This window comes from Barbus barbus, assembly GCF_936440315.1.
Source record: "Barbus barbus genome assembly, chromosome: 9".
Classification (NCBI taxonomy): Eukaryota; Metazoa; Chordata; class Actinopteri; order Cypriniformes; family Cyprinidae; genus Barbus; species Barbus barbus.
The window spans coordinates 10,034,669-10,060,115 of NC_136737.1; the positions used below are offsets into that span (position 1 = coordinate 10,034,669).

General features: G+C 37.2%; 2 protein-coding genes across 2 annotated transcripts in view; both read left to right on the top strand.

Annotated features, from left to right (window-relative positions):
* LOC306874989 (uncharacterized protein) overlaps nt 1-834 on the top strand; it is a 30,356-nt gene extending 29,522 nt beyond the window's left edge. The window contains exon 20 of the mRNA XM_079425337.1: nt 638-834. Coding sequence (XP_079281463.1) covers nt 638-690 — 53 coding nt within the window. The 3' untranslated portion in view covers nt 691-834. The remainder of the gene's footprint in view (nt 1-637) is intronic.
* A 7,379-nt stretch (nt 835-8,213) lies between these two features.
* Nucleotides 8,214-25,447, top strand: part of LOC306874613 (uncharacterized protein) — a 308,235-nt gene continuing 291,001 nt past the window's right edge. The window contains exons 1-11 of the mRNA XM_079424761.1: nt 8,214-8,340; nt 10,215-10,324; nt 11,280-11,387; nt 14,004-14,111; nt 14,773-14,857; nt 15,026-15,221; nt 15,330-17,247; nt 17,733-17,903; nt 21,838-21,988; nt 22,354-22,382; nt 22,538-22,708. Coding sequence (XP_079280887.1) covers nt 10,266-10,324; nt 11,280-11,387; nt 14,004-14,111; nt 14,773-14,857; nt 15,026-15,221; nt 15,330-17,247; nt 17,733-17,903; nt 21,838-21,988; nt 22,354-22,382; nt 22,538-22,708 — 2,996 coding nt within the window. The 5' untranslated portion in view covers nt 8,214-8,340; nt 10,215-10,265. The remainder of the gene's footprint in view (nt 8,341-10,214; nt 10,325-11,279; nt 11,388-14,003; nt 14,112-14,772; nt 14,858-15,025; nt 15,222-15,329; nt 17,248-17,732; nt 17,904-21,837; nt 21,989-22,353; nt 22,383-22,537; nt 22,709-25,447) is intronic.

Consider the following 25,447-nt stretch of genomic DNA (forward strand, 5'->3'; position numbering starts at 1 on the left):
CACAATACCCAGCCCTAGTTGACACACCCATATTATCCATGATGGAGCAAGACGTGGCGGCAGATTTGGAGGATGGAGAAACAACTAACGTTAATTACCCATGGCCTTATTTGTCCAAGTTCATGTCTCTCAAAGAAACGACAAGTAAAGGTTACACTTTTTGTAACAGTCTGAGATATTTGAGTGTTGTGTGTAATAAAACAATACTCTTTGAAATCATAATTGTATTGCATTGTTTTAAACACTAAATATTTTACTTAAAACATTCCTCAGACACTTATTCAGTTATTTATAATATACGTTGTTCAAAAAAATCAAAAGTAGTTTCAATGTAGCTAGCTACTTTTTGATAGTAACTTGTAGTGTAGCTAACTACTTTTCCAAAAGGGTAGCTTGACTGTAGTTTAACTACTTTAACTTACGAGTAGCTTGTAGCTTGTCAAACTACAGTTTCAGAGTAGCTTCCCCAACACTGCCTATATATTACTATTTAAAAATGACTACTAATGCATACAGGTAGAAGTGAAATGAAATAATGTAGCATTAATAGAAACATACATGTACTCATTAAAAATGTTGAATGTTTTTTTTTGTTGGTTTTGTATTTACCTGAATACTATTTTGCCTTTTTTTACAGGTGAAATAGAGGAGGCAGAAGAGGCTAATGAGCTTGCTAACGAGGTGGATTAGATGAATTCAAGTCCATAGTATAAAACCTTCATAATCAGGGATTGAAATTAACTTTTTCACTCACCAGCCAATTTGGCTTCTAAATTTTTAAGTTACCGGCCATTCATAAATTCTACTAGCCAAAAAAAAAAAAACCCAACAGAAATAAACCAACAGCCCGAGGCTGTCTACACTGGAAGTGACAAAGCGACCGTTGCAAATCATTTTGTTTTGAGTACTAGGGGTGTGCAATACTAACAAAAAAAATAATCTCAACATTTTCTGGGATTTTATCGATAAAGATAATTAGAGGATATTTTGCTGAGTGTGTTATTGTGCTGGTATCTTAAGGACTGCCGTGGACAGCTGACTCCTATAGTTTTTGATATTCTTCATATTCTGTGTGGTCAGTTCACAGCAGTGATAGAAATTCATCTTTTCCAATAAGTTTAAATTGATTTTTACCTTTTATGGGCATTTTTACCTTAATACCTTCTTTTTTTTTTTTCTAAAAGTGTGCATCATCTTTTCAGTCAAATTCTTACATTTAATCAGTCAATTATAATAATAATACATTTAGGCTGTTGCTAAACAAATGAAATCAGTATCAATAAAATGTATCTTTACAGAAGATGCATATGAAGTGGCATTTAGATGTATTTACACATGCAGCTAAGAGGGACATGGAATACTTTAACCTGCCGTTACAAATTCATAAATAATGTTTTGATATCTTAAACATGAAATGTTGAATACTGATATTTGAAATTATTTTAAAAAAGAAAAGAGACTGTAAATGTGAAATTAAAACCGCCAGTAGGTGGCATCAAGTCACTGTTAATAAGTGCGTCATTGCGACTGAACCGAATCATTTAAACGATTGATTGATTAATTCAGGAACAAAACACCATCATCAGAGACGCAAAACAGCGCTGTGCCTGTGTGTGGAATATTTTTTGTTGTCGAAATAGCACAAAAACAGGAAATATGGTTTCTAAAATGTAAGTCTCTTGATATTAACTTATTGTTTATTAAACTGTTGAATAAAATCAATATCACATTTGTAACTATGCTGATTTCTAAAGAAAAAACGGCGCACTTCGTGTGATATTGATTAACTATATGAATGTATATAAATATATACATTTTCTGCCCCTATCTTGAATTATGATCATTCTTAATGCATTTTAATAGACTGAATCATCAGTGAAAGAACGCACTCTAAATGCGCACTAAGTTAGTCTAACCAGACTTCATCACATAGTCGTGTATGAGTGCACACTGTAGGTGTGTTTTGTTTGGTTTTTGCCATACTCGATAATGGCATGATGTCTCACGAGTTCAGTATTTGCGCTAAACCTGCGCAGATTTTACTTGCATGAACTTCCCCAAGACATTGAGTGAACATAACTTACATAAAACATAACATAAAAGTAACCCGCCAAATTGGCTAGTGATTTGACAGCGTTACCCGCCACAGCTGATTTTTACCCGCATTTGGCGGGTGTTAATTTCAAACCCTGTTCATAATGTTTGGATTCAACTCATCCATAATGAAGCAATTAAAATATTGCTTATCATGACTATGATTGTAATTTGACACTTAAGTATATCAAATGATATAAACTGAAAGTGTAAAATGAAAATTAAATGATTATGGGCTACATGTGCACAGATTCAAATCAGTATTATGCACCGATGCATTTATATAGATCAGTGGTCCTGTGCCATATTTATATTTCTTTATCCACCTTATTTTTCAACGCGGAAGCAAGCCATTTTCTGTGACTGTGCGAGACTTCCCTTTCATTAGCCAGTGTAGGGAAATAACGAGAAGAATAACAACGTGCAGTAAATGGTAGAACTTGTTGCACTCCAAACCAGTGTGTTCATAGTTCAGATAATGCATTAAAATATGGTAAGACACACCAGTTTGCAATATCAAGCAGCAAAACAATTAACATATATACACATGTATTTTTTACAGTGCATTTCTCTTACATTTTATATACAGAATATATGTATTTACATTTGTAATTGTAAGTTCTGTCTATTTAATGAGAAACATGTCTCTGTACATAAGACAAAGCTTTGACTGAAGTAAGAGGTGTGGATGAATCTGTTCTCCCACACCAGCCCAGACTGATCTTTACCAGTTGAGAGAATTTATGTAATGTGTGCTTTTACAGTCACCATTTCAGTTATTCTAAGTCTTTTTTAATCTTCTTTTGTATTGTATTGTAATGTGTATTTTATTGTTTATATTGTGTTTTTATTGTTTATATTATATTATAAATATTATATTTTTATTGTTTATTATTGTTTATATTATAAAAAAACCTGATCATTCTATTTTGTTTGAGTTCATAATTTCAGCATTATGAAAACATTGTGTAGTTATGTGTAATATTCAAATACAATTTCTAAAATATTTTTAGAAAAACAGCAAACTACAAAAAACAAAACTGTTTTTTGCTGTAGTTCTTGTACAAGATTTAAATTAGAAAGAATTTCACAATTTTTAAATTAATAAAAAGTGGTTAAATGTTGTAATAACACTGTAAACCTGTTAACATTAAAAATTAGCATGTTCTCTCAATAGAGACGTTACTCATTAATAAACAACTCAAGTCAAAATTATTTAGTAAATCCCATTTTTTTCATCTTTGACCTAGAGGAATGCAGGTGCTCAAACATGCAGCTGCTCAAAATTTCAATATTTTTTTTTATATCTCAAGAACATTTTAAACATTGTACATGTGCAAATCTGCAAATAAATATAAAGAAAAGAAAATAGGACTTTCTATTTGCTTTTAAACTGTAAACGCGTTCCACTAAGCAGTTTTTCTTATTTTTCAAGTTCTACATTTTCTCCTTAGCTCCATGTCGCAGTAAGTTTTGGGAGTTCATTTTTAGTCCATCTCCTATCCTGAAAAGTCTGTCTTGCAGAGATTGACTAAAAATGAGCTCCTAAAACTTACTGCTATTCTGGAAGATAAATTCTTCAAACAGTGGTACAAGAGGATGTGGTGCTGGTCCATCAAGAGTCACTCTTTCAACCAGTGTTAATTTCGTTGATGAATACTTTTCGTCAACAACATTTTTTTCACTGACGACAACGAGACGATAATGAACGAAAACTCTTTTTGAATGACAAAAATTATGAAAAATCTATTGACATTTTCGTCAACGAATAAAAACGAGACAAAAATGTTAGGGAGGGACAATTTGGGAAGAGATTCATTCAGAACGAATCTGCTGCATAGAAGGTTAGATGCAAACATATGAACCGGCGGGACATAAGCTAAAATACACTTGCTGCACGGCGCATAAAACATTAATAAATGTCAATGTGTGGGAGTAAGAGGAGAGCAGACATATGCATAAATCTGACGACGCAAGAGAGAACTCAATTCGGTCCTGTTTTCTGAGTGCAGACACTGAAGCATACACACACAGCGCGTCTCACAGCACGTGAGTACTCTTTCACGTCGCATGAACGGAGAAATACACACAAAATGATGTCGAAATGTCCGTTTTGACGAGTATTCATGTAAACACAGCTGTGAAGGTAAACAGGAGAACGTGTATCAGTAGGCCTACATTGCATCCGTCACAGTGCATTCGGTTTTAAAGGGATAGCAGCCTAATTTAGTTGCTATTGTCCGAGTCATTGATGTTAATCAAGCAACAAAAGAAAGACATACAATCACTCACTGCTCTTGACTGAAAAACTTTAGTAGCCCTAAAGATTAATCTAAATTTATTTATAGAAATAAATATGTCTGCTTGAAAGAATGATAAACAAGAATGCATAATTAGCCTATATAACCATTGGTATTTCATTAAGAAGACCATATTCTTGTTCTTTATGAGAGGTGGTTTTATTTAATTTTATCAAAGGCATGTTGTGCGTCACCGCAGTTAAATTGCAGTCTATCATGATAAAAAAAAAACAATATCAAACCTATATGAGTTTGGAAATTTTAGAGAAATGCTTAATAAATGCACTGTAACTAAACCCATTAGATTTTAGCCGACTAAATTTACTGTAGATTTAGTCGACTAAAAATCTTATGATATTTAGTGAACTAAAACGAGACTAAAACTAAAAACAACTCAGATGACTAAAATATGACTAAAACTATATGGCAGGGGCGTAGATTACGCGGGGGACGTGTCCCCCCCACTTTTTATAAAAAGTAAATTTTTTCCGCACTTTTTCATTGTACAGTTGTGTTCTCGACATGTTGAGGTTTTAATGGAGCAATGTATATAAATGCAGAATGATTTAAAATTCAAAGAGACAAGATAATTTATACATGACGTTTACGTTTCCATGGCAATCAGTCACTCAGTTTGTGACGTCACGACATGGCCAAGCTCGCGCCCGCGGTCCCGCGCTGTATCCATCATTCATTAGAGGTCGAGATGAGTTCAAAGCGGCAACAAACTCTTCACTCATTTTTTACGAAGAAGGCAAGCAGCGTAAGTTGTCATGTGGGATCCGAATAGTGTTGCACAATGTTGAGTGACTCTGCCTATTGCTCTTGTTGAATAATTAGCAAGTTTTGATGTTCATTATTTGGAGAAAAAAAAAAAAAAGCTGCCTGGACAAACATGCACTTATTTATTTTCTGTGTATTTTTCCGTAACTCTTTTGTAACGTCTTTTATTTTAACACGTATGTATGTTATCAGAACCCTTCAAATAAGAATAAAGATAATGTTGAACTGAGATTTTACAGCGTTTGCAGCATTGTGACACTCTGCCAATTCTACATGATGCATTTCAATCAAGTGTAGCACTGATCTGAAACAGGACCGATCTTCATTTAGGGGTGCTCTGTCATTATTGCACTAATTTTATGTGTTTGTGTTGTCAAGAATAAACAAGAAACAGTCAGCCTAGGTTTGTTAGCAGAATCAGGACGACACACAGTGACAGGTGAGAAGAGTGGCTTTTAACACCTGGCTGTTTTTACATTGTATAACGTCTATAATACACAAGCGTTTGTAGGATTATATATGGACCAATCATAAAAACGCATAATTAGTCAAATATAGAAAAATAAAAAAATAACATTAGTATGATGAACAACTTCTCAGCTATCATTTTTAACTACAGTAGGTAATTATTAGCACTTTAAGTTCAAAAGGGGTCATGAAATGCATGCATCTGGGGGTTAGCTTATGAAGTTATCAACATAAGCTAACATCAGATATTTGTAAAACTGAAAATATTTGTAAAAATCATTTTTCATCCTAATTTTTACTCAGTTTTAAGAGGCTTGACTGCTTTCAGAAATGCAAGTAATGTGGTGATCGGTGAACTGCACACTGTGTCCAGGCCATCCTCCAAAAACACATTGTACACAATAAATGAAAGCATTTAAGATTAATGATAACACCTCGCAGCTGATATGTGAGCTGGCTAGTTAGAGGTCCATAGGCAGGATTCGTATTATGTGTTTATTGTGTTTGAACTGGTCTTTTTGAGAATGGCACACTAAAGGAAAATGTTTTTGGAAAGCACTAATATAGAGATGGTTTGGGTGTTTTTTATTCAAATGACTAAACTTGGGCACACAGCTCAAATAAAATACTCCAAATGTATTAACATTAGAACGAGATTAAGAACTAATTCATGTGATAATGTCATAAATAATGTATGTTGGGCAGGTAACAGTCACTGTTGTTTTGACTCATTAAAAACTATTGTTAAATAAATAGCATTGCAAAAGTTAGGCAGGGCTGACATTCAACAAAACAATTGCTAGATAATTGTATCTGTCGATCTCTGGGTCAGTTTTAGATCTCACCTTCTCTAAAAAGCCAGTCTGATGTATAATATGAGTTGTTACAGTCTCTCTCACTTTCACTTTTACTTGAAAACGTTTCTCTAAACAAGGTTTCTTTGTTTTAACAACAGATGATTCCTCAACTGATCTTTTTGAACAATCCATTGTGTTAATAATGTTGCTTAGTTATGGCTTCAGACTGTCAGAACTATTAACAACCTCTCACCACATCATACCTGCTGTGTAGCTGAATGTTTGATAGTGAAATAGATGTGACGTAATCATGTAAAAACAAAAAACATCAAATAGATATTGTGTGTGAAATCCAACACGACAGCTCAAATGATGGATTATTATGTACTTCAGCTTTAAGCAGAATTTGTGATGTTAAACTACACTAAATTAGCTTAAATTATATTGAATTTGAAAGATTTCTTTATTTTCTCACTAAAAGAATGTGAGAATAGTCCATTTAATCTTTAATCAGTTCTGTGTCTTAATCTACATTTTATAATTCACGAACTTTTTGTCCATCTAAAGATGCTTCAGACTTCTAACTAGTATCCTCAAATTTGTGGTTTGTGGTTCTATAATTAATTTTCCATGTTTTGCTTGTATATTAATGACTGTATGGTGTTTAGTCATGATGAATGTAACTCACACATGAATTTAAGATAATTTTAAGGCATTGTCTTTTCTCTTTCTCTCTTCAGTCTGTGTGGATGCTGGATTACAGAGAAACTGTGTCTCATCCTGACTTCAGCTCTGAAATCAAACCCATCACACCTGAGAGGACTGAACTTCAGTGAGAATAAAATGAAAAACACAGGAGTGAATCACTTATGTGGCATACTGAAGAATTCACACTGTAAACTGGAGAGATTGAGGTCAGAAACATATAAGAATTAAATAAAACACTGTTACTCAATATCTCAAGAAGAGCTTGAGTTTGCATTATATTTGTGGAAAATAATTCCTCACAGACCACTATGTTAGTGGGTTATGTGCAACTGTGGCACAAGTATCTCTCTGTCAGTAATATCACTAACAGTCATGAAAATATGTGTAAGTATAAGAGACATTATAAATGGCAGAAGCCACAGTGTGAACAGCAGCAGGATAACTGCATGAACATTTGACCCAAAAACACATGCGCCTCAGACCAGACAGATCGTAAGCTAAGCAAGGAGCCACAAAACAAGACAAACATGCATTTTGATGAAATCTTTAATTAAAAATGTGTGCAAGAAATGATATTTGTGATGAAAACAGTAACTGTTTGCAGTATAACAGTATCACATTTACAAAAAATAATTAAGTTGCAAAGGAGTGAATGTGTTTCTGCAGAACCTTCTGCCTCCAAGACTTCAATTGACTTCATTTTGCTTTATCTATAATGTAGTGTTTTTAAACTGCTCTGTCTTCATTTTTATTTTAAACAATTTGGCAATCTAGAGCATAGCATTATACATTTAAAGTGTTATTTGTTTTCTGTAAACATAGACATGGATATACTTTGATTTAGGCCCAAATTTCTGCAGTAAATTGTTACAAGGAGATCAAACAGTTTGAAGGGCTTCTGAGAAATGTTTAATTTCTGAATAGAGTGGATGTGCGGTAATTTGGCAAATGAGAGCGAACATTAGAACGGTAAACGTTGTTAATCATTACCAGTCCGAGTTAATGCAGAATCTATTTTTTTACTGGATTGGACTTTGCTTTGGAATCACATGACAAACAATAAGTGTGAAGGACCGAAAAACATTGGAAAGTGTGTCTTAGTGCACACGACTAATTTGTGCTACTTCTTCGTCTACAGTTATCTGCCAGAATAAAGTTCTCTGTACACAAGACCGTCTGTACTACTGCAAGTAAGCTTTAATCCTTCCCTTGTTACAATTATTTGGAGTGTATGAAGGGATTTCAGCTTTATTTAAATGGGAAGTTGTTTGTCAGTTCCAGGAGTACCTGTTAGCCTATAACCGACGGCCAAGAAGAAGCTGGAAATTATGCAAACTGTTTGATTGCCACGCATGTTAAAGCATGAAGCTTATTAAAATATAATAATTATTTTTCTGAAGGATTTTCCCACACTTCTTTCATTTAGTCTGCTTTTATCATTTAGATAGGCCTAACTCGCATTACTAAATATAATGAAATCGAAAGTAGAATGCAGTCTCAGGAAATTATTCGAAAGTAGAATGCAGTCACATTTCCAGTTAACTTAGGCAGCTAAACTCCATCATACCTTCTTTCATGTAATTTTATTTTATTTTAAATAATAATATAACAAAAACATTTTTTGGTTCATGTAGCATATTACATTAGCAAAATCCCAAAATGAATGCTATGTATTCTATTGTTCCTTTCTGCCAGTGTTATGAAGAATGTAAACAGTACAAAAGCAATTGGCAGCATTCGGTGTTGTTTAGAATGACGCACAGTGGGCTGATTTTCTCAAAAGATTGGTCTCTCTTCTGTCGTTTTAATCCGATTGCTTACTATATTTATGTATTTGGCCAGTGTCTTGTTGGTTTTCCCTGCTGAAAAAAAACAGCTAAAATCAGGCTGGTTTAAGCTGGGAGTAGCTGGTGTAGCTGGTTGCCCAGCTGGGCTAGGCTGGTCAGGCTGGTTTCAGCTGGTTGTTCCAGCTGGTCTCCCAGCCTGACCAGCTAAGACCAGCCTGGCCAGCTGGGAAAGTGGCCAAGCCTGCTGACCAGCTAAGACCAGGCTGGATGACCATCTAAAACCAGCCAACCAGCTTAGGCTGATTTTAGCTGGGGGTTTTTCAGCAGGGTTGGTTGTTTTGTTGTTGTAAGACCTTTTGAAATAACTGAAATCATTGGGCGAAGTGATGCGGAACTGTAATGCGGTCGAGAGCTGCCTGGAACTACATTCGCCGTGCATTTCCCTGAAAATAATCGCACACCTTTGAACTTTCGTCAGCCAATCAGATTCAAGCATTCAACGGCCCCGTAGTATAATGAATATTAATGTATGCTCCACCAACTGGAACAGTTTTTTTTTTACAGGAACTAAATATTACACAACACTGGGTTATGTGAACTTAAGACAGGTAGATCAACTCCAACACACCTATGTTCCTTAAAACCATTTACATTAATTTTAAAGAATATACCTAAAACAAATTTTAATAATTTGGTTTTCACAGCATATCATTGCATAAAAACATAACAAGCAATCGAAAACAAAGTATTCATTGTTTTACCATCAATATCATCACTGTGTAAACATAATGGGTAGCACTTCAAAATAAGATCCGTTAGTTAACATTAATAAATGAATTATCTAACATTAACAATGAGTAAAACATTTCTTACAGTATTTTTTAATCTTTGTTAACAGTACCTAAACTGTTCATTGTTAGTTCATGTTAGCTCAGGTCTGTTAATTAATATTCATATGTACAACTTTGGATTTGAATAATGCATTAGTAAATATCGATATTAATATAAATTAGGATTAATAAAAGCTTTACAAGTATGCTTGCCCTAGGATTACTCTTGTGTCTTGCCTGTGCCATATCCGTTTGCTGTTGTTTGACTCTGCCTGTGATTTGATTGTTTATTAATAAAAGCTTGCACTTGGATCCGCTTGCCTCACGTCTCGTTTGCCCCGTTACAATTTGGTTGTAGCCCATTTTAGTAAAATGTATTGTTTATTTATTAACTCATCCATTCATCTGAATTGCCATGTTATTTCAGTAAAATACTGTCATTTTCAGGTCACGATGAGCATCTGATTGTTTTCATAAGCCAGTTCGTTGAGCTGCAGTATGTCAGAGGAGAGAGGAAATGACTCTCCAGCTGAGATGAGTCTCTCAGAGAAACAGAGGTAAGGCTGAGTTCACACTTCCTGTGAAGTATAAAATCCCATCAACAATAATCTTTTTCTCGCTTTTGCCATGTAAATGCAGTGCAAAACTTAAGGTTAGCACTTCCTATATCTGCTTTTAGATCGTTCTAGTTTAAAAACAACTTTAAATTGGTCTAATATTTGTTACTGCTGAATGGGGTGGATTTTAAACTCCCTCCTCTTTTATTTAAGAATAAGCGATCATAGTATTCTTAGAATCATTCTATCTGTTCTGGCATTCATGTTACAAGCGTTGTCTGTGTTTAGTATCTGAGAGGAGACTGACTCTGTCAACTGATTTGACTTTTGGGCTTCTCTGAGCATATAGGTCTGCCTGTAGGGTTCAACTGTAATATGTTTTATTTATCATATGTAGAAATAATATAATATGTTTCCATTACACTTTCGGGGTTGCATATTTAGTGGGTATTAAATGTAAACAATGGGCAAACTAGAATCACTTCAAATGAATACAAATACACATCAACCTTGGCTTTACAGTGTAAATCAGTGGATATTTTTAAAGGGAAATTTAAAAGATGTTTGCCTCTTTCTCAGTCTCGTTCATTGTCCAGTCTATTTATTGCTATAGAAACAGGATATTTTTGCTTTAGTATTTACTTATCTGGTCAATGGGGTCAACAGAGTTTGTTTACTCATGAGATTTAATATGGTTGCACTATAACACAGTTTTATAGCCAGTTGTGTTTTTTAGTGAAGTGGATATTGTGCTGGATGAGAAACCAGTACTTTACTTGACTTGTAGTTTACCTGTAATTCCTTTATGGCAGGCCTGATGAGTTAGTGAAATATTTTGTGTTAAACTGAGCTAAACAAACTTCCATTTGGCACACAAAATCTCTTCAAATAAGACTGAAGTATCTCCTAAAGTTTTTTTTTTTCTTCTTCCTTTTTCTGTTCTCTGTGTCACTAGTGTAAGATCAGGCTCACGTGTGTCCAGCTCTGTGTCTGTGAAGAGTGACCGTTCAAAAGGAGGTGAGCTACCGGACTTCAGTGAGAAAAAAACCTCATCTACCAAAAGGTATTACATTATAGCATTATGTTAGCTAATTTTGCCACTGATTGTTGTGATAGATGTTGACTGAATAAAACAAAATAAATCACTGAACACAGTGTCTGGTAACCTTTACTGAACTCTGGTCTGGAGCTTTTTTTGTAATAATATAATTATACAGGCAGTGATTAAAAGGCATAAATTCACCATGAAAAATGCAATAGATCATTCAACCAAACATGTATAAGTACAGTAGAACAAATGCATGGCTATAATTGTGTATTAATTACAATTTACAACATTAAACATTTATAAATTGGACTGAAGTACCCCCTGTAATTGTCACGGTGCACACAGCGGGGAGGAACAAGGAACACGAGACGAGGATGTAACTCAAAATAACAGTCTTTAATAAAGACCAGGCAAAACAAGGCAAGGTAGACACAGACAGGAACACCGGGAGTAAAGAGTAGACCAGACGAAAACTAACTGAACAGACAGGACTTAAATACACAAGATAATCATTAATAAGACAAACACAGCTGGACAAGAATTAACTAATAATGACACTAAACGAGGACAGGAAACAAACCAAATATGGAACCAAGAGGCGGGAACACAAGACACACACGACAGAGGACTGACATAACTCGGCACTACAGTAAGGGACCGCAAATGTCTGCAGAGTGTGGTGAAGACTGCTGAGAAGATCATCAGGACTCCACTGCCCTCTCTGCAGGCCATTTATCATCGCAGAGTTCACAGGAGAGCTGCCTCTATCCTTAAGGACCCCACCCACCCACAATATGGACTGTTCACACTCCTGCCCTTAGGACGGAGGAACAGGAGTGTGAAATGCAGGACTTCCAGATTAAGGAACTCCTCCTTCCCCTCAGCCATTAGACTTTTAAACGGGTAGCCAGTGAACACAGACTAGTCTCACATATCTCATAGAATATGTCGACCTAACTGCTACAGCTCAATTTTGCACATTTGTTAATGTTACTGCTGCTATTTCTTATCAAGTAGCTTCATCTTGAGTTGCACATTATTAAAGGATTAGTTCACTATTATTCACTAAAAGAAATTAAGGTTTTTGATGAAAACATTTATCCATATAATGGACTTCAATGGGACCCAAACGGTTCAAGGTCCAAATGATAGTTTCAGTGCAGCTTCAAAGGGCTTTAAACAATACCAGACGACGAATAAGGGTGTTATCTAGCGAAACGATCGGTCGTTTCAAAAATAAATAAAAAAGTTTAAGTTTTCTAAGCACAAATGCTCACCTTGCTCTGTTCTGTGATGCGCGTTCGTGACGTCATGTAATACGCAATTACGTTGAAAAGGTCACGGTTGACGTAAAATCCAAAATTTTCTTTTAGGCTTTTTAATATTAAAACACCCAGGATACGCACACGAAATGGGCATTTTAAACGATAAACTGACACAAAGACATTTGAATATGTGTATATGGTCCTCCTTCCGCACATTTGTAAACACTGACTCGGTACTTCCGCCTACATCAAGCGTGACCTTTTCAACGTAATTGCGTATTACGTGACGTCACGAACGCGCATCACAGAACAGAGCAAGGCGAGCATTTGTGCTTATAAAACTTAAACTTTTTTATTTATTTTTGAAATGACCGATCGTTTCGCTAGATAAGACCCTTATTCATCGTCTGGTATCGTATAAAGCCATTTGAAGCTGCACTGAAACTGTCATTTGGACCTTGAACCGTTTGGGTCCCATTGAAGTCCATTATATGGATAAATGTTTTCATCAAAAACCTTAATTTCTTTTCGACTGAAGAAAGAAAGACATGGACATCTTGGATGACATGGGGGTGAGTAAAGTATCAGCAAAAGTTTTTTTAAAAGTGAACTAATCCTTTAATATTAAAGCTGCTATTACTATTATTATGTAGTTGCACTCAATTTGTTACAGGCCACTGTACTACTGTTTTGTACATAAGTCAATGTTGCGCACTCACACACAGAGATATACTACATAATACTGCTACATGTGGACAAGTTAATGTTAATATTGCACGCCACTATATTGTTGTTTTGCACAAGTCAGTATTGCCACTCGCACATACAGACGTACATAGTCTATATTTCTATATTCATAGTCTGTTTCTACTGCAGCATAGCTGTACTTTATTATTTTTACTTGTGTGTTTGTTTTGTGTATGTCTGTGTTATTATTATTTATGTGTATGTATGTTTTTATTTTTATTACATAATTTGGACTTGTCTTGGCATTTAACGTGGACAGCAAAGAAATAATTTCATTGTACAGGGAAACTTGCCTTTCCTCACTATGCACATGAAAATAAACACTTTGAATTTTAATTTAATTTAAACAAGGCAGGGCAAGACAAGGAAAGGTAGACACAGACACGAGGGCGTAACGAGTAGACCAGACGACAACTAACTGAACAGACAGGACTTAAATACACAAGATAATCATAGATAATAAGACAAACACAGCTGGACAAGAATGAACTAATAATAACACTAAACGAGGACAGGAAACAAACCAAATATAGAAACAAGAGGCGGGAACACAAGACACACATGACAGAGGACTGCCAGTAATATTGTTTCTTTTTTCCTCTGTTGTTTCTGTCTTTAGTGTAAGATCAGACTCACATGTGTCCTGCTCTGTGTCTGTGAAGAGTGACCATTCAAAAGGAGGAGAGCTACCGGACTTAAGTGAGAACAAAACATCATCTACCAAAAGGTACTTCATGGGTTTCTTATTGTTGGTTGAAAAAATACATATAATATGCACACATACAAAAACTTTTGGCAGGCGCACGATCAAACGAATCACTTCACTATAAGTAAACAAGAATCTGCACAATGCCACTGCTGCTCCCAAAGATCAATTTATTCTTAGATTCAATAGATTCAAATAAATTGATCTTTAGAAGCAGAGGTTGCAGTGTGCCTATTCTTATTGTTGGTTGCACATAGCCTGTTCATTGAAAATATTTAAATCAATATTTATCACTATACTATACAGTTCAATTATTTATCAGAGTTTTCATTAAGATAACTGAGAACATCAGCAAAGACAGAGAATATTATAATGATTTGATGTGTACTGTGGTATTTTACAATCTCCATTCATTTTGGTGCACTAACATAACTGCTGGACAGTGTATGAAAATACCTATTGTCAATGCAGAATATATTATTATTCACCAGCCCCTGTTTTATTTGATTGTAGGACAGAAAGTATTACAACGAGAGACCTAATATTTACATAAATTTATATGTAAATAGGTCTTGTACTTTAAAAATGTGAACTTAAACAGCTATTGCTTTCTATTGCTAAACTATTTCTCTAATATTTTCCCTGAAAATGCAGTATTTTATTTTATTCTATTCACTAATAGGCTTCAGTATGAGATATTAGATTCAGATGTCCAGACTCACTGGAAGCACAAGAATTTCAAAGATAGTCTCCTGTCGATCTTCAAGGTAGGAAAACATTTTCAATGTTTATATTTATAATAAACAAATAGGTTGCTGAACAACGCTTGTAACAATATTCAATAGAAATTTGATTTCTGATTCATCATGAACATTTGATTCCTTTTAAGAACGCATAAAAATGTAAAAAAAAAATGTATTTTTCTTTGTTTTTAGGATCTTGAAAGCAAAATAATCACATTTCTGAAGTATGAACTGGAAAAGTTTAAGAAAATATTACAAAAAGAACACTTACAATACTTTGCGAAGGATTTTAACGAGAAAAGATGCCGTAGCAAAGAAGCAGCTCTTGATCTCACACTCTACTTCCTGAGAGAGATGAAGCAAGATGAAGCTGCTGATACTTTAGAAGGTATGAGACTCATGACCATCTGTCATATTGTCACTTATAAATGAGCAGAGAAAACTAATACTAAAACAAAATGCTAAAAAAAATCTGCTTTTTTGTCCCTGTATTTAGATGAGCTGAGCTTTGTTCATCTGCTAAAATGTAGCCTAAAGAAAAAGTATCAATGTGTGTTTGAAGGAATTGCAAAACAAGGTGACTCCACACTTCTGAATAACATCTACACAGATCTCTATATCACTCAGGGTTGTAGTGAACGGGTCAATACTGAACATGAGGTAAGACAGATTGAAGTTAGTTCCAGACATTCTGAATCACAAGAGATACAAATTGAGTGCACAAACATGTTTGAAGCTCCTGAACAAGACAAGCAGATCAGAACTGTACTGACAAAAGGCGTTGCTGGAATCGGAAAATCAGTCTCTGTGCAAAAGTTTGTTTTAGATTGGGCTGAAGGAAAAGAAAATCAGGATATCAGCTTAATATTTCCTCTTCCTTTCCGGGAGATGAACTTAAAGGAAAAAGAAAAACTAAGTTTGATGGACCTTATAACTCAGTTTTTCCCAGAGATAAAAGGACTGAACATTGCAAGAAGGAACCAAAAAGTCCTGTTCATTCTTGATGGATTGGATGAATGTCGTCTTCCTCTGAGGTTTGATGTTAATGAGATATTGTCTGATGTATCATCACAAGCCTCTCTGGATGTTCTCCTGATAAACCTCATCAAGGGAAATCTGCTTCGTTCTGCTCTCATCTGGATCACCACCAGACCAGCAGCTGCCAGTAAAATTCCTCCTGACTGTATTGACCGGGTGACAGAGGTACGAGGGTTCAATGATGCACAGAAGGAGGAGTATTTCAAAAAAAGATTTGAAGATCAGAATCAGGCCAAAGAAATCATTGATCATGTTAAACAATCAAAAAGTCTCTTTATCATGTGTCACCTCCCAGTCGTCTGCTGGATTTCAGCCACTGTTCTCCAGAAGATTTTGGGGGGGAAAAGAAATAATGATCTGAAAAACAATCAGGCTGATGATGCCTCCAAAACACTGCAGGAATCAAATACTGAAGACACTCCTAAGAGTCTGACACAAATGTACACACACTTTCTCCGCTTTCAGATCCAGCAGAGCAGACGAAAGTATGATGGAGAATACACACCAGATGTTTCCTGGGATAAAGACAACATACTTTCACTGGGAAAACTGGCATTTCAGCAGCTGGAAAGAAACAACCTGATCTTCTATGACACAGATCTGAAAGCCTGTGGTATTGACGTCTATAAGGCATCAGTGCATTCAGGCATGTGTACCCAGATCTTTAAGGAGGAAACAGGGATCACTGTTGATACCATGTACTGCTTTGTTCACTTAAGCATTCAAGAGTTTATTGCAGCCCTTTATGCACATCTGTTTCTAGACATCAACCAGAAAATTGTGTTTGATCCTGACAAAACTATGACTGATTTTCTCAAGACTGCAGTGGACAGTGCACTTAAGAGTGTCACTGGACACCTGGACCCTTTCCTTCACTTGCTTTTTGTTTTGTCACTCCAGCCCAAATCCCCAAAAAACATGACTAATTTGCTCAAGACTGCAGTGGACAAAGCACTCGAGAGTGACAATGGACACCTGGATCTTTTCCTTCGCTTCCTTCTCGGCCTCTCACTCCAGTCCAATCGACAACTCTTACGAGGTCTGTTGACACAGCAAGATGGCAATGACCAGATCAAAAAGGAAATAGTCGAGTACATCAAGCAGAAATTAGAAGTTAATCTGTCTCCAGAGAGATCCATCAATCTGTTCTACTGTCTGAATGAACTGAATGATCAAACCCTGGTGAAAGATATTCAGACTCACCTTAGCAAAGGAAGTCTCTCATCTTGTGATCTTTCACCTGCCCAGTGGTCTGCTTTGACCTTTGTGTTGTTGACATCAGAGGAGCTGGACGAGTTTGAGCTTCAGAAATTCAAGAAATCAGACGAGTGTCTTATTAGATTATTATCAGTCATCAAAACCTCCAAAAGAGCTCTGTAAGTCATTCAATGAAATTTATTTAGCAGCTTTTTAGATAACAGCAGAAGAACAATATTTTTTTTATATATAAAACACTTTGTTCCATAGATATTTTCACTGTAATATGAAGTTATCTTTAACTTCCTAATTTAAGTCGAAGTCTATCAAGAACTTCTCACTGTTCTAATCATTACCCTCCATATTCTCCACATAAAGACACTAAAGACAATGGAGTACTTTCAAATGTGTAACTCATTGTCAATAAAGCTATAAACTTTAAAATGGTATTATTGCTTACTGGATGTAGCAAATTTATCACCTAATCAAAAACACTAATGATGTTGTAGGTACAATGCCAATGCAGCCTTCCATCCTCAAAATATTTTTACTGTTCAAGTAAGAGTAATAGGTTGAAAATACATTTAATATTTATATTTAGCTCATACGTTGTGCTGTATTGTACTGTTGGTATTCAGTCTAATGGGATATATTTTCCTTGTAGCCTGAATGACTGTGACTTAACAGACAGAAGCTGTTCAGCTCTGGCTACAATTCTTGGATCAGATACCAATCTGAAAGAGCTGCACCTGAACAATAATAATCTGCAGGATTCAGGAGTGAAGCTGCTCTGCACTGGACTGGAGAATATAAAGTGTGAATTGGAGATACTGAAGTAAGTTGTGTGATAACAGACAATCTCAACCAAACTTAAATATTGTGATTTGTTTTACATATTCTTTACAAAATGTTAATTAATTTTTTTTAATAATGAATTTCAGAGTTCACCATATCTTTTGTTCAAAAATATGGGCATTATGCAAAATGATTAATTTAAAATTACGTCTGTTTGACTGATAATGAAAAACTTCAAGGTTTTGAAAAACAACTTTCAAATGTACACTAAAACAACTAGGTAGCATGTGTCATTATTGTATTCTCCAAATCAAAAATATATCCAATCTGTAATTAGAGGTAGAAGTCCCTATAGAAATAGACATTCATAAGTTAATATTTATATTTTGCTTTTGTTTTTCTATATTTATATATTTAGGCAATCATAAGTTTCAGCCCTAGGGTTGGGTTAGAATTCAGATCCATGTAATAACTTTGAGCTGCTTAATCTGCCACAGAATTGAGCCATAAGACATAATTAACAAATTAGTTTGTTTTCCAGCATAAACTGTATGTTCCTGGTCTTTTCATACAAGTGTTTAAGTGTGGACTTTAAAAAGACCATTCAAAACTTTTTTTTTGTTTGTTTGTTCTTTTTTTTTTCAATTAATGTTGTGCATAATTTAGATGAAAGATTTTCACACCTATAGAGTTTTAGATAATTGAAAAAATAGCTATGTTTCCTTTCACCCATTTGTATGTGCCTTTCGGAATATCGCATAAAAAAAAAAATGGATGGAAACGTCAAGATGCGCATAAATTCTGAAAATGCGAATAAAAAATGTATGCACTCAACTAAGTAGGATACATTTCTTTTCCAGTAAGAAAACATGCGCCTACTATGATGCGTATCAAAATGGCACCACTGATGGCAGCTATTGTGCGTTGCTCTTCAGTGTTTGTATTGTTTTTGTTTGTTTTTCCTGTTTATTTTTTTTCAAATACGATCAGTTTTACCAGGGATGACCTGCTGCACATTCGGCAGAACACACCACAAAATCTTTTACCGGATTTAGATTTTTTTGTACGTTTTGCTGGACATTGTAGTTGTAGGTCAAACGCTACAGGAGACGTAGGCAGGGGAAGCGAGCCGGCCAATCGTAAAGCTTCGTCAGCGCGGATTTCGAATGCAGTTCCCTAGCATTCATCTGGCGAATCTCTGCTCTCTACCCAACAAAACGGATGAACTCCTTCTGCTCTTCTAGACAAACAAGGATTTTCTAACTTTGCTGCTCTGTGTTTCACGGAAACCTGGCTAAATGGCAACATAACGGACAGCGCGATTCATCTGCCTAATTAACAGTTAATTAGAGCCGATTGGGATGCGGAATCAACGAGTAAATCTCACGGCGGCGGGATGTACTTTTACATCAATGAGAGGTGGTGTACAGATGTAACTGTGCTAAAGAAGATGTGCTGTTCAGATCTAGAAACACTCTTCATTAACTGCACACCGTTCTACTCGCCACGGGAGTTCTGCTCGTTCATTCTCGTGAGTGTCTACTTTCCACTGCAAGCGCACGATCTGATCACAGACATAGAACAACAACACCCAGACTCTGTTTTAATCATTCTTGGGGATTTTAATAAAGCAAATCTCTCCCGTGAACAGCCAAAATACAGTAATATATTGGATCACTGTTACATAACAATAAAGGACGCATATCACTCAGTTCCACGAGCAGCTTTAGGACTCTCTGATCACTGTTTGGTTCATCTTATTCCGACCTACTGGCAGAAACTTAAGTCTGCAAAGCCTGTATTAAGATCTGTTAAAAGATGGACTAATGAAACAGAGTGGGATCTACAAGCCTGTTTCTCTCTCACTGATCGGACTGTTTTTTGAAGCCGCTGCCACCGGTCTGGACGAGCTCACAGAGACTGTTACCTCTTATATCAGTTTCTGTGAGGATATGTGCATTCCTAACAGGACTCATCTAATCTACAACAATGACAAACCATGGTTCACTGCAAAACTCAGACAGCTCTGTCAGGCCAAAGAAGATGCTTACAGAAAAGGGGATAAAGTTGTGTACAAACAGGCCAAATACACGCTGGAAAAGGAGATCAGAGTAGCAAAGAGGATTTTTTTTTCCAGTGATCCTGCTTCAGTGTGGAAAGGAATGAAGGATATCACCAGTTATAAGTCACCATCCCCCAGCACTGTGGAGAATAACATGTAAAGACCCCTCTGTCAAGCTCCTGAAGTTTGCAGACGACACCACGCTGATGGGCCTCATCCAGGACGGTGACGAGTCTACTTACAGACAGGAGGTTAAGGATCTGGCTGTCTGGTGCAATCTTAACAACCTGAAGTTTAACATGCTCAAAACTGTGGAGATGATTGTGGACTTCAGGAGAAACCCCCCTGCTCTCCCCCCATTCACCATCATGAACAGCACTGTAGTGTAGCACTGCAGACTGCAGTGGAGTCATTTAGATTCCTGGGCAGCACCATCTCCCAGGACCTGAAGTGGGATACTCACATAGACTTCATTGTCAGAAAGGCCCAGCAGAGGTTGTACTTTCTTCGCCAGCTGAGGAAATTCAACCTGCCACAGGACTTACTGAAACAGTTCTACTCCGCCATCATTGAATCCATCCTCTGCACTTCGATAACTGTCTGGTTCAGCTCAGATACCAAATCTGACCTCAGAAGACAACGGAGGGTAGTCCGGACTGCTGAGTGAATCATTGGTACAACCCTACCCACTCTCCAAGAGCTGTACTTATCCAGAGTGAGCAAAAGGGCTGGTAAAATCACTCTGGACCCCTCACATCCAGCATACTCCCTCTTTGAACTGTTACCGTCTAGTCGATGTTACAGAGCTCTGAGCACCAGAACGACCAGACACAGAAACAGTTTCTTCCCTCAGGCAATCCATCTCATGAACACCCAACTATAATATATTATCCATTCACCACACTTACTTATTTTTTTCTCATTTCTAATTTGCACATACTTGACCTGTGCTGTACATACATGGTTGTCTATATTATATATTGTGTTTTTGCTGTTTTGTACATTGCCTATTTGGATATCTTTTATTATCTGTGTACTGTCCTGTTGCTGTCTTTCTGTTGCACTGTGGAGCTTCTGTCACTACAACAAATTCCTTGTATGTGTAAACATACTTGGCCAATAAAGCTCATTCTGATTCTGATTCTACTACAATGGAAACACTTTTACCAAATTAATTCCTTTATACACATCTAAAAAGACGTGATTTTGCAATTGGATATCATAACTGGACAAAACAATGGACCGATCTCATTGCAAAGCATCTGAAATGTTAGTTTTGTCATTCTAAAATGCTTGAGTGAAGTCTCAAAGTGATTCGTTATAATTAACTCCCAGAACTGCGTTCCCAAACAGCAGACTCTGGAAATAAGATAATCGTTCGTCTGCGCACTCTGAAGCTCGTAATTTATTGTATACAAAAATTATATACAGTGACTTCTCCTTCTGCAGCAAATTTAATTTTCCTACGTGTTATTTAGCGAAAGTTAATCAGGAAGTAACGATTTTGTTCTCTTCAACTCACTGGATGGAAATGGTGCTTTATTCACAGTTGTTTAATAAGATATTCCAATTTCGCGCATAAGTTTAATTTGTAAATTTAGATGGCAACATAGCTACTGTGAGTGACTGTAAGATCACTGGAGATTCTCAAGTGAGTTGACAATTTAAAGGTCTCTGAGCCTTTTGTTTACCCATGTATTTAGCTATTAGTTTTCACCATGCAATTGTTACGTGCCTTCCTTGGTCTAGGGTCAGGAAGGGTAACAAGGAAATTTATAAACGCAAAAACAGGGACATAAAAAAAAAAAAAAAAAAAAAACACACACCTCTTCACAGCCAACCAGGAACTCCTCTCTCCTGTTCCAGCACTCCCCCAGCTAATTAATCAGTTCAATTTTAATTATTGTTCTAGACTTTCAGACTGCAGTATCACTGAAGAAGGTTATAAAGCTCTGGCTTCAGCTCTGAGATCAAACCCTTCACACCTGATAGAGCTGGATCTCACAGGAAATGATCCTGGACAATCAGGAGTGAAGGAGCTCAATGATTTACTACAGGATCCAAACTGTCATCTGAAGACACTGAGGTGAGATGTGGTGAAGTAATACCAAGCAAATTAAATACAGGTGAATTGTTCATATAAATATTTCACTAATACAAACCTACTGCATCAAAGTAACTTCAAGATAAACTAATTTACACTTCTGTCCATCAAATTTGGATGTTGTTTTTCATCAAGTTTATTTGGGAATTCAATTATATCCTACTTCATCATCTCATCTGCAGGTTTTTGGGTCCTGCTGCAGATGAAGCCTGTCAGTATGTGATTGAAATTGTGGGTAAAAACCCTTTACTCCTGAGAGAGCTAAATCTGAGTGAATGTGAACTAGGAGACACACGAGTGAATCAGATCACTGCTCTACTGCAGGATAAACACTGTCAACTCACCACACTGATGTGAGTATTTTTAATGTGTTATTTATTGCACAATTAATCTATGTTAAAGAAATCAGGTAAGAATTCAGACCTAAATGCAGTTCTCAGGAATCACTTAATAGTGAAATCAAGCACCTCGTGTTTATAAATTCTCCCTTTCGTGTTCATCCTTTCAGGCTGTGTAAGTGTGGTCTAACAGAGGAAAGCTCTTCAGCTCTCGCTACAGTCCTGAGATCAAACTCCAGTCTGAAAGAACTTGACATGAGCAACAATAATCTGCAGGATTCAGGAGTGAAGAAACTCCAGAACGGATTAGAAAAAACAAACTGCACACTGGAGAAACTCAGGTGAGTTAAATGAATGAACATTTAATTTTAAAAATAACTTTTGTTTTGTTATTAATTATTAATTATTAATTTGTTCAGTTATATCATTTATAATTTGAATAAGAGAACAACACCAATAAACTTTGGGTAATCAATGTTAAGCTGACCCAGACGCATAACTTAACCATCAGACTCTCCATCACTCATGGCATTTAGTGTTTCTAATACCTACCTTCCATAAACCGCCTTCTTTTAGTCATTTTTACTTTATTTATGAAACTGATAACTGCTAAATCTGTGAGTGAAAGGCGTTGTCTAGAAATGTACAATGTTAAAGTTCAAGTTGAGCTTTATTGTCATTCCGCTGCATGTGGGGACATACAGTGGAACAAAATGTCGTGTCTCGCAGGACCACGGTGCTACATAAATACAGACATACAACAATGAAGTAAAAAACACTATAAACCTATACACAACTAACCTACTGACAGATTTAACTATAAGTATACTATATATAAGTATTTATCAAACTAAAAGAATAAAGGATAAAAAATACAAACTATACGAATGCTTCACAAATACTGTACATGTGCAAAGAGAGACATTTGAGTCAGCAGCTGGTTGGGGAACAGTGCAGGATTATTTGTAGTGCATGAGCATGTAAACATGCATATATTGCTGAGTCTTTTGTGGGATTATGCACACGCAGCAGTGTGTGTAAGTGTCCATAGTGCACATAGTGTAAAGTGTCCATAGTGCACATAGAGGAGAGTGTGTTACTACAGGTGGTTTGTACAGGCCCACTCACCTGTGTGTAGCACACTTCGATTTGCACAAAAAAAAAAAAAAAAAGTTCCATACAGATTTTCTTTGGTGTGGTAAGGTTTGGGGTGGGGGTTGGTCCGTGTTTCAGGAGGTAGGGGTTTGCATGGGGTTTCAGAGGGGGGCGGGGTGGTTTGAGTTCAGGGCTCTCACAGCCTGGGGGAAAAAGCTGTTGAGCAGTCTGGCGGAGCGGGCTCTGATGCTCCGGTACCGTCTTCCTGATGGTAGGAGCTGGAAGAGACTGTGGGAGGGATGGGTGGAGTCCTTCACGATGCTGTTGGTTTTGCTGGAGCATCGTGTAAGGAAAATGTCCAGGATGGAGGGGAGAGGGGCACCGATGATCTTTGCAGCTGTGTTCACTGTCCGCTGGAGGGTCTTGCGGTCAGCAGCACTGCAGTTCCCGTACCAGACAGTGATGCAGCTGGTCAGCACACTCTCAATAGTGCCTCTGTAGAATGTGGTGAGGATGGGTGGAGGGAGACTTGCTCTTTTCAGCCGGCGGAGAAAGTGTAGGCGCTGTTGTGCCTTTTTGGAGAGTGACATGGTGTTGGTGGTCCAGGTGAGATCCTCTGTGATGTGCACCCCCAGGAATTTAGTGCTGCTGACTCTCTCCACAGTCGAGCTGTCGATGGTCAGTGGGGGGTGGTCAACGGAGTTTCTCCTGAAGTCCATCACAACCTCCTTTGTCTTCTCCACATTGAGGGACAGATTGTTTGTGCCACACCATTCAGCCAGCTGTGTCACTTCCTCTCTGTAGTGTGTTTCATCATTGTTGCTGATGAGACCGACCACTGTTGTGTCATCAGCAAACTTGATGATGTGGTTGGAGCTGAACTTGGCAGTGCAGTCGTGGGTCAGCAGTGTGAAGAGCAGCGGGCTGAGCACACAGCCTTGTGGGGCACCTGTGCTCAGTGTTGTAGTGCTCGAGGTGTTGTTGCCGACACGGACTGACTGAGGTCTTCCAGTTAGAAAGTCCAGGATCCAGTTACAAAGGGAATTGTTAAGGCCCAGCAAGTTTAGTTTATTTATGAGCTGTTGTGGGATTATTGTGTTGAATGCCGAGCTGAAGTCAATGAACAGCATTCTAACATAGGAGTCTTTATTTTCTAGGTGGGTAAGAGCCAGGTGGAGGGTGGAGGAAATTGCATCGTCCGTAGAGCGGTTTGGACGGTATGCAAACTGGAGCGGGTCGAGTGTGTTGGAGAGGCTGGTTTTGATGTTATGCATGACTAGCCTCTCAAAGCACTTCATCATGATTGGAGTCAGTGCTATGGGACGGTAGTCATTTAGACAGGACACAGGTGATTTCTTTGGTACCGGTATGATTGTTGTGGATTTGAGACATGTGGGGACGACTGCCTGGCTCAGCGAGGTGTTGAAGATATCTGTTAGGACATCTGTCAGCTGTGCAGCACAGTCTCTCAGAACACGGCCAGGTATGTTGTCAGGACCCGCAGCCTTGCGTGGGTTAATCCTAGATAGGGTCTTCCTTACGTCGGCTGGAGACAGACAGAGCGCCCGGTCGTTGGGAGGTGTGGGCAGTTTTTGTGCAGGTGTGTCATTCTGCATTTCAAACCGTGAATAAAAGTGGTTGAGTGCATCGGGGAGGGATGTGTCATCATCACAGGCCTGTGGCGGGGGCTTGTAGTCAGTGATGGTCTGAATGGCTTGCCACAGGCTCCGTGTGTCTCTGCTGTCTGTGAAGTGGTTGTTGATTTTTTTGGGCATATGACCGTTTTGCTTTTTTGATGCCACAGGACAGATTGGCTCTTGCTGTTTTGAGGGCTGCTTTATCTCCTGATCTGAATGCTTCATCTCTGGTCTTTAGCAGCCCACAAACCTCTGCTGTCATACATGGCTTCTGGTTTGCACGTGTGGTGATGGTCTTGGTGACTGTCACATCATCAGTGCACTTTTTGATGTAAGCAGTCACAGTTT